This window comes from Telopea speciosissima, chromosome 5 (genome assembly GCF_018873765.1).
Source record: "Telopea speciosissima isolate NSW1024214 ecotype Mountain lineage chromosome 5, Tspe_v1, whole genome shotgun sequence".
In the NCBI taxonomy this organism is placed as follows: domain Eukaryota; kingdom Viridiplantae; phylum Streptophyta; class Magnoliopsida; order Proteales; family Proteaceae; genus Telopea; species Telopea speciosissima.
In genome coordinates, this window is record NC_057920.1 from 18,442,774 (window position 1) to 18,452,842 (window position 10,069).

Consider the following 10,069-nt stretch of genomic DNA (forward strand, 5'->3'; position numbering starts at 1 on the left):
AAGAATGACCAGCTTGGCAAGAGTTTAGAGCACCCATTTTCCCCTGCAACTGATGATTCACCGATATGGAAATTTTTGGGCCCAACATGTACAACACTCTGTCATCTATACCAGGTCCAGTAGCATCTACAGCAGACGAATCACCTCTAGCTACCGGACCAAGCCTCCTTTCTGGCACCGACAGCGGTAGGATTCCAATGCCTTGAGGCCTGCCATTTATCACTGGTAGAAATATTTGTTGGGGTTCCACGCGAGAGCAATAATCCCATACTGGAATTGAATAGCCCGATGTGGAGACTTATAGGTATTTGGGCACTGTCTCTTTAATGGCTAGCTTTTAAGGATGAGTTCTACCCAAGACCTAAACAAGTGGTATCAAAGATGGGGCGTGGTAACTCTGTTGTGCCTCAGAAGATGGAGAAAAATATCTCAGAAAAGATCACGTTTTTTATCGCAAAGGAAGGAGCGTGTATATCTATGGAATATCAAGGGACTCGGATAGTACTAGGACCTAGGATAGCTCCATCTTCTTGAGCTTGAGAGAATGATCCATGGTCTAACAATCAAGGGCTTGCTTAAAAGAGTCCATTCAGTCCATGGCCCATCCACTAGAACATTTAGTTTACCCTCTTCATTGATAAACTGGAAAACAAGGATACCACTATTCACCATCTTGATGTCCACATGCCCAGAAAGCTTCCACAAGCTGGGCAAGAAGGACTTTACGTACTCAAAGGACGGGCTGCATCCGACGAAGAAGCCAATGCTAGTGTAGACGATGGAGGGGCCTCAAACAAGGAAAACCACTCTCGGCTTTGAATCCAGCTCCTCCGGGAACATTTGTTTGAGTTGCAGGCAGGTCCACTCTCTCATCTCCACCCTTGGCAGGGATGGTTGCTGGAGTGTGTAGCATGGCAATCGGAGAATTTGTCTCACTTGTAATATTATTTTGTCTTCCTGGGACCTGGGTTATATTCTACGAGTTCTAATTTGATTGTGGATTTTACAGTAATTTACACTATAATCAATCTTCTTTCTGTTCAATGCCTGAAGAAGTTTCATTTGATTTCTTCTTCTTCTTCTTCTTTTTCTTTTTAATGAAGTTCCTTTGATTTCTTTGTTGGCTGGTGAATGCTTGCAAACATCAATGTTTGTTTATGGGTTCCCTCGAGTCAGTCACTCCAATAGGTTCCAAAGGAAATGCACATAAGAGACAGTTCTTGGTGGTAGAAGATATGGTGTTTTGGATTTCCTAACCCAACCCCACCCTGTCCCCCTCCCCCATAAAACCCTCCATAAACAGAAGTGCCCCAAAGTTCCTTGTAATAAGTATCATCAGCTGTGAATCAAAGAAACCAATGCATTTAAAAAAAAAAATTAACGGTTGTGCAAACATGTATAGAAAGACATCTCTTAGATGCAATTGTGCTTTATCTATCAGCTAAAATCACTGAATTTGGAGCTTCATTAGGTTTGTGTACATAGTATACACTAGATGGTGCTAGAGTAATTGGTATTAGAATTGGTAACCTTCAATGAAGCAGCAATTCCTGGGTTCAGGAGAAATTGATGCTTTGTAGAAACGCTCTATAGGAATTGCACTGGCCACATGTAATGTAATGATAAGTCACAGGGTATATATCTGTTACCTACTGTGAATATGTAATTTTCTCAAGTAATGCAAAGTTTCAGAAACTCTTAATAACAGAATAACAATAAATGAACTAAACATTATCATCTTCCTTTCTCTAATCAGAAACTAAGCATGCAGTGGAACTGGACAGACTTCTCCTCTTTCTTCAGTTCCTAAAGAGTAACTCTGGGTAAAGACAGACCCCATGATGATGACCTTTGAAGGAAGAAAGGATAAATCATGAAAAATACGAAAGGATAAATCATGAAGTTTTCGTCCTCTCATTGCGATGTATCCCTTCTCTCATCATAATCCTTGATGTTTTCCTTCTATTGTTAGTTTTTATCCTGGTTGCCGAATGCATATGCATTCATAAATATAACCTACATATTAATATATACAAATGCACTTAAAAAATAATTAGTTTATAGGGGTACAAATAAGATGGACTGCGGAACACAAGTTGGATTGTCAGAACAATACAACAACAACAAACTCAGCCTTATCCCAACTTAATGGGGTCAGCTACATGGATCCAAACAGACAAAGTAGGGAAAATGCGGTCTAAACAAAAGAGAGAAAAAAAAAAATGGAAAATGAGATGAAAAAAGAAAAAGGAAAACAACAAAAGGAAGATGGAAAATGAAAGAAAAATGAGAGGTGAAAGAATAAAATAAGAGGAAAGAGGCACCGCCCAGTCAGTCAGGAGAATCTCAGCTAGATGGGGTCTACAACATGGATCCTTGCCCTCCAATAGGCTCTATCCGAGGTCATACTTGGTACAAAGCCAAGACTATGCATGTCCTTCCTCACAACTTCTCCTATGGTCATTTTCGACCAGCCCCTAGCTCTTTTATCTCTTTCAATCGGGATCATATCACTCCTCCTTACTGGGGCGTCCTTAGGCCTTCGTTGCACATGACCATACCACCTTAAACGACTCTCTCTGAGCTTGTCATTGATCAGGGCAACTCCAAAGTCCCAAGTCCGCTCTAAAACATTTATTCCTTACTTTATCCTTCCTAGTTTTTCCGCACATCCATCTTAACATCCTCATCTCTGCTACACAAAGCTTCTCAATATGACATTTTTTAACTGCCCAACATTCTGCCCCATACATCATAGCAAGTCGAACAATAGTTCTATAGAACTTTCCTTTAAACTTTACAAGAATACGTCGATCGATTGTCCGAACAATATGAAACATAAAAGATTATGTCCATAAAATATCAACTGAGACATCTACTCTATTTGCTGAGACTTACCAATTAAAAGTTAATATGCATGGCAAACGAGGATCATTAAGAGGGGCAAATCCTCCAAGTCCCATCCAACAAGATTTTACCAAGTAAGCCTTAGCGGTAGTCATCTCAACTTACACTTCCAATCTTTTTCATTGCATTTATTGCAGTTCTTTATTGGTGGAACAACTAAAATGAATGAAATAGCATTACATCCATAGAAATGATTGATAATTTCATAACAAAATCATACAACATGATAATTTACTAATCCTAATGAAGCATGAATCTTGTAGAATTACGTAAAAGAATACATCACTGAGCAGTTACAATAATAATTACAACTATCACAGTAAGTTATAGTACATCATTTCCAAACCCTACCTTAGGTAGAGGGAGACTAAGAACTGAGAGAAGATTATGAATTCGCTTACAATAACAGCTGGAGAATGTATACCCAAAAATGGGACAATGTCAACCTGCAACCAGTTCTCAACTGCTGAGCCCACTGCTGCACCAACGACAAGGCCCCCAATAGTTATTACAGTAGCCTTCCCTGTGAAAGCATGCCAAACTCTCAAATTCCTCAACCAAATTTAAGTCCAGAGAAATGAAATCATGCCATGAGACACTGCTCTCTACTACAAAACACATCTTCTATGTTAGATGGTTATGGATCATAGGCAGCATTCTCCTTAAAGAATAACCTAATATGTCAAGAATATGCCTTGCTAAATAACTTTCCTCAAAGTGAAGCCTAGGTTAAAAAAAAAAGAAGGCGATAACACAACGTAACTAAATAAATGTACTTTTTTCCATAAAAAATAAATGTACTTTTATTTTGCCAGAGAAAGAGAGTAGAAAATGTTTGTCTCCTGCCAAATTCAGTAGACATTATACCAGACGAAAAAGATATCATATTTTTTTTTCAATGATAACCCCCATCTCACCATAAACGGGCAAGTATGACCTCTAAGTTAGCTTTCATCAGATCATTCTGCTAATGCTTAGTGAAGCTAGAAACTGAATCCATTGAAATATGAAATAACAAGAAATCTTCAATTATGCTTATCATCAGATTCTTCTGATAATGATTTGCAAAGATATAAACTGAATCCATTGAGATATGAAACAACAAGAAATCTACATTCCAATGATCCCCCCCATATTTGATCTATTGAAATAGAAAACAGGAGAAACATCTTGGAATTAAGATCATGTAGTGGAAGCATATTGACTTCAGCTGCATGGAGGTTTACACAGGAAGACATTTCAAATTTGCACTGCTATAATTGGAAATGCCAGCCTGAGGATGAGCAATCCATTTCCATTGGCTGGTTCTACTAAGAGTAACCATATCCAGAAAATTCAAGGAGACATTTAATTTCTTCAACCCTAGTGAAAGAGCATTAAACAATGTCTCCTTACCTAGGTTGATGTTCTTCTTGGTCAAGAAGTATAATGAAGCACCAAAACTAGTAGCTAAGATTAGACCAGGAACATTCGCCCCTGCATATATCTCTGCTGAAGATGTAGATGTTCCATTGGCAAATGTTAAGACCATTAGTGCTCCATATACCCCTGCTTGTAGGCCCAAGTTCCCAGTGGATGGTGCTTCAACTGAAACAGGTATATTTTTAACTGTGGCTTGTAGCCACTGAGGCATTGATCCCATTCTCAAGCCATTTAGAGGTTTCGTGTCGGCATAACGAATGCTGCTATTTACAACTTTTCCTGCCCGTCTCTGTGTTAAGCTTTGCATAAGCAACATGTCATATGCAGCCTCTACCTGAAACACAAGCAACCATGCAGCTTCCATGAAACAAGATGATGTGTAAGTCATCACATACCTACCCATCTACCAAAGGTATACTGATACAAGTAGTGGGATAGCATGGCTCAGAACCCCACCATTTGGTTTACCGTGAGAACTATATATAAAATCAACAAATCAAGCTGGTCTAGAAGAGTATCTTCTACTTGATGGATGGGAAGACATATTTGCGTAAATACATTTCTAATATTATTTTTCTAGGATTTTCTGTATAAAGAGTGATAGTGTAGTGGGGCATTTCCTCCCTCCTCTTAATAATACAATTCCTTTTGACTTGTCAAAAAGAATTTGCTTTTGAACGGATCAGGTATAGCTAAGTTCATGGAAATTTACAAGAGATTTTGCACAGTTACATAAAGCTCTGCTTACAACTGATTTGGCATCTAACGTTGTGGAATAGAGGTGAAAAACGGACTGCTACATATGATCATCCAGTAAATTGGAAATTATGTCTAAACTATAAGGTAGTTTGTCGCCCAGTGCAGGACTTGATCCATCAATTACAAGGCATCACATTGAACTCCATCTGCACTCCCACCACCCTTCCAATGACTTGGATAAAACTTTAACCCAACCTTCCCTGCACCCCAAAGGGGCTGATTGGTGGTGACAGATACAGTACCTGTAAGGTGGTAACAATGTCTTCCTACTCTACCATCTATGCTTCACAAGTGGAATGACAGTAAATGAAAATTATTAGGTTCTGGAAGACTACAAAATGAATATGCTCAAAGTTGTTAAGATGTGTTACTGAGTACAAGTGGTCAATATAAATGGAAATGGGAATGGTGGCAATTATACCCATTTACCTGCCTTATCCTACGCTAGTTTGGATGGTAAGCATAAGGATTTAATAACCTCTAATAGAACATGTAAAGGAAAGAGAGCATTACCCTCCCTTATTTTGTGCAAAATCATTAGTTTTTTCGCACACAAAGCAAACTTGTTTATTAGTTTGAGATAAATGGTCAAAACAATCCCTTTGCCAGCTTATCAGGAACAAAAAAAAAGCCCTTTGCCATGGATCGGAATAAAAGTAACACCAATCCCTTTAATTGCCTAACAAATACAACAGAATCGAGATCTTATCTCCTTTGTTCCTCTTCATCTGTAAGCTTTTCATCTGATTCCTCTCTTATGATATCATGCTTGCCACCCCTCTCTCCTCTCCTTCAGAGAAGAACAGCCAGAGCAACTGAGTTGTAATAGTGGCAAGCAGCAGCACAGGTTTGTTGTGGCAACAGATTGTATAGAAGTGATGGTACCAGGGCCCAGGCTACCGGCAGCAGTGCCAAGACAACAGATTAGAGAACCTTGAGAGAGTAAAAGCAGAGATAGACAATAGAACGAAGTGACTGAACTTGACACGGAATTCTTAACCTCGTTCTTTCCCACTGAGCTCAAATGCATTAAAGGTCACCAGTAGATGCAAACTTTAGCAACCCAGCTTAAACTTTTAGTTCAGCTACTGAGCCCAGAGCTCAAACGCCATATTGAGTCTTCCAATAAACAAACCCAGATCACAAAATTCGAAAACCCAATAGCAAACCCAATAACCCATTCATAAGAATTTAAAAATGGAAGTAACAAAAGGGAAACAAGATATTGATTCAGAAAAGGAACTACAAATTTAAAGTAATTCAGACAGAAGAAGGGAATCAAAAGTGGGGGGCAGAAGAAAACGAACCTGAGCGATGGTCTCTTGATCGTCTTTACAGGTTGCGAGGATAGAATTCTTTGCGCGAAGGATGTCGTCAAATGAAGCCCCTTCAGAGACGCCGAGAAGCTTGAGAGCATTCTCTACAGACATCTCAAAAGGAGCGGAGGAATCGTCTGCTCTAGACCCTGCTAGAACGGGTGTAGCTTTCCTGATTATCAATCCATGGCGAGAGAGGAGGAATACACCATATGAGCCGTTTCTCTTGGACATCCATAGCTGCGGAGTTGCCGTCCGGCGACCCAAGGGTCGAGTCCAGAGGATTGACCTGCAGGCGGGATTATGACGAACGATGACTCGATTGGCTCCAACGGAGAGAGCGGCAGCCATTTTTACTTTCTGGGCCAGTGCTTGCTTGCTTGCTTGTGCTCTCTGCAACAGCGTGACTGTGTTAAAAGTAAATGATGATTCTTCTATGCTATTCTTCTTCCACCTGAATTGTTATATCCAGTTTCTTCTCTGTCTGCTCTTCCTTCACTCTTATGTCTATTTCTTTAAAGCGACTGAATGGTTTGGCTTTTCTTAGTTTTATGAATTATTTATCTACGCAATAATATTTTAATGAATCGGAATTCGATACCCGATTCCAAATCAGTTGATTCTTGTGGTGTCCCTACAAAATCATAATTCATCAAAGCTATAACAAATTGAGAGTTACTCATAATTTTTGCGGTGTCCCTACAAAATCATAATTCATCCAGACTTTAAGGAAAATCATCCATTCTTGGAGAGAATTCAAATCTAACTACGGGGGGTATCCATAATTGGAATTGGAATTTGGGCAATGGCAAAGGTCTCGAGGGCTGAGAAGAGATTATTTAAAATGATGAAGTTCCATTCTCTAGATGGATTGTGGATTAGGACAAATACTAAAGAATAGGAAGGAGGGGGGGGGGGGGGACAACTAATAATGTGCCCTCCAGGGAAAGACGTAAGCCAAGCGTCACTAAAGGTATGCGTTGAAACTCCATTCTCAATCCTTCGTCTAAGGCTCCGGTTTAGAACATCTTGCCTGCATAGTAAACTGCACCACCCCAAGAACAACGTTGCCTAGGCTGGGCCTCAAGAAATAAAGTATAAGGAAAATACTTTCCTTTTAATACTTTAATCCAAAAGGCATCAGGGTTGTGAAGGATTCTCCAACCTTATCGAGCAAGAAGAGCACAGTTGAAATTACCCAACCCTCTAAAACCAAGGCCTCCAATTCGTTTACTAGTGCAAACCCGGTCTCATTTACACCGATAAACTCTTTTACCTTTAACATCCTTCCAGCAAAACCATCGAACCAATTTATTAAGAGTGGCAATTATGCTTGCAGGCAAAAGAAACATGGACATTGCATAAGTTGGTAAAGCCTGGACCACTGACTTAATTAAAATTTCCTTCCCTACAGTTGAGAAAAGGGATTCCTTCCAACCTGAAAGTTAGCCTCAAGACGTTCAACAATATATGCAAAAAGATTACGTTTTCAGCGGCCAAACTCAAATGGGAGGCCCAAGTAAGTGCCATGGTTTGTGACAACATAAAACCCAGATAGGCCAGCAATATTGGTTTGAAGGGCAGTGGGGTGGAAGGGCTAAAAAGGATGCTAGACTTACTAATATTGATCTCCTGCCCGGAAACAGAACAATAATCATCAAGTAAAGATTTTATTGTTTCCATCTCACGAGATCCTTCTTTAGAGAAGATCATTGAATCGTCCATAAACAAGAGGTGGGAGACAACAAAGCCTGATCTACTAATCTTATCACCACGAATGATACGGTTATGCTCAGCTTGAATAGAGTAGGATCAAATGAATAATATAGACAGGGTTGGGCCTTCCTTCCTAAATTAAGACTACATTCCTAAGCTTCCAAATGAAATAAAAGGTGATTACAAGAATCAAGTAAGGTTTGCTTATTTGTTTTCCGTATAGAGTGGTTGAAATGAAGGATTCAACCAAACTATAAATTGATGTCAAAGTGAAGCATTCAGTCCTTAAGCCCAACAACAAAAATCCATTTAGCAAAGTCATAGGAAAGGAAAAGATGCCAATCACCCTCGATTTCCTTCTTACACAACCAGCAATAAAGGTCCTAAGATAAGAAAGAATGTAATTTAATCTTGGTGCTTACAACTGCAACAAACACTTTCCAAATAAACACACAAAACTTTGGGTGGATCATTAAATACCAAACAAAATTCCATATCTCTTACTTGCCCATTTGATGTTGCATCAACATTAAATCATCTATTTTACTAAGTAGACAGATCCAACTGAAATTTCATTTTTCTTTATTTTCAATCTTTTATTTTTCATTTCTCATTCTGGCCAGTCTATTCAAAAGGGTCAGAATGAATGGAAAAAGCCATTATGAGGAAAGTATTTCCCTTTAGGATCTTAACCCATTCAAGTTGAGTCAAAATGTGCCAAGCTAATTTAAGAATCAGGGCTTTATTATAAATAGATAGTAACCTAAAACCAAACCCTCATAAAGATTTTGGTTTATATAAAGCATGTCATCCATTAGAGCTTCAATTTCATTTGCTATCTCCCTCCTCTCAAAAACTTGACATTAATAAAGTCTAACTTAGCACATAGTTTTGTAGGAACCATAATACAAGACTGTCACCAATCAGTGGGCATAGAACTAAGCACAAGTTTGATGAGAACAAACCTCCCAACTTGAGACAACTGAGATTTTCCAAACCCCAAGTTTCTTCTCCACCCTTTGAACCAAGTGTTTCCAATCCTAAGATCTATTCCTATAAAAAAAAAAAAAGAAAAAAAAAAAGGGGGTGATGTTCTCTGTGCCGCAGCACAGCCTGTGCCCAGGCACATGGGGGTGGGTGCAATGACCACCCTACCCCCCTACATAGGCTACCCATGTGCCGCAGCGCAGTCTGTGCCTGCAGCACAGAGAACATTCTCCAGAGAACATTCTCCCCAAAAAAAAACATAGGAGTGCCTAGATAGGATGTCATCTAGTATAGTGCTAATTTCAAGACTACAAGCTACAGCATTCTTAATGTTCTCACTCGCATGCTTACTACTATACATGACACCACTTTCTTAAAGTTTATCTATTACCCATAAATACCTTAAAACAAATTTAATATTGCATGCAGTGTTGATATATCAATCTCATTAGCTTGGCAAAAAAAATGAAGGTATCATCCGCAAAGAGTAAATGAGTAATCTCCATAAAACTCTTACCAATCTTGATCCCTCTAAATATATTTAAATCTCTATATTCTTTAAGGATACGTGAAAATCCTTTCATAGCTATAATAAAAAGATACAGACTCAAGGGACATCCCTGACGAATGCCATGAGAGAGTTCAGAAGAATAAAAACTACTATCTTCTAATTTTATAGAGTAAGAAACATAGACAAAATATATAACTTATCATATTACACCAAGTTTGGCTAAACTCTTAATGAGGAAGAGTTCTCTGTGGGGGAGCATGGACCTTGCACATACACGGGGCGCCAATGAGAGCGCATGCGGAAGCATCAACAAAGCAGGCATTTTCGCCTTTCATGGGGACAGGGCAGTCATTTCGCCCCCCTGTGTTTGGGCGTAGGGGCTACGCTCTTCCACAGTTTTTTTTCCCAATCTTGAAAAGTCAAAAATAGCTCTCAGATAGTTCCATTCCAC

General features: G+C 39.2%; 1 protein-coding gene across 1 annotated transcript; it reads right to left on the reverse strand.

Moving 5' to 3' along the window:
• Positions 1–3,123: 3,123 nt before the first annotated feature.
• On the reverse strand, positions 3,124–6,828 carry LOC122662106 (protein CHAPERONE-LIKE PROTEIN OF POR1, chloroplastic-like). The gene is made up of 3 exons (XM_043857664.1): positions 6,396–6,828; positions 4,303–4,663; positions 3,124–3,430 (listed from the first exon to the last, which is right to left on the reverse strand). The coding sequence occupies exons 1-3, from the start codon at positions 6,753–6,755 to the stop codon at positions 3,255–3,257; spliced, it is 897 nt and encodes a 298-aa protein (XP_043713599.1). The 5' UTR covers positions 6,756–6,828; the 3' UTR covers positions 3,124–3,254.
• Between the last annotated feature and the right edge of the window lie 3,241 nt (positions 6,829–10,069).

Bases quoted from the DNA above. Each gene is read 5' to 3' on its own strand.
- LOC122662106 (XM_043857664.1), bottom strand. From the start codon at position 6,755: ATGGCTGCCGCTCTCTCCGTTGGAGCCAATCGAGTCATCGTTCGTCAT. The intron at 4,664-6,395 runs GTTCGTTTTCTT...CTTGTGTTTCAG, and splicing joins ATCAAGAGACCATCGCTCAG to GTAGAGGCTGCATATGACAT. The intron at 3,431-4,302 runs GTAAGGAGACAT...ATGCTTTCACAG, and splicing joins CAAGAAGAACATCAACCTAG to GGAAGGCTACTGTAATAACT.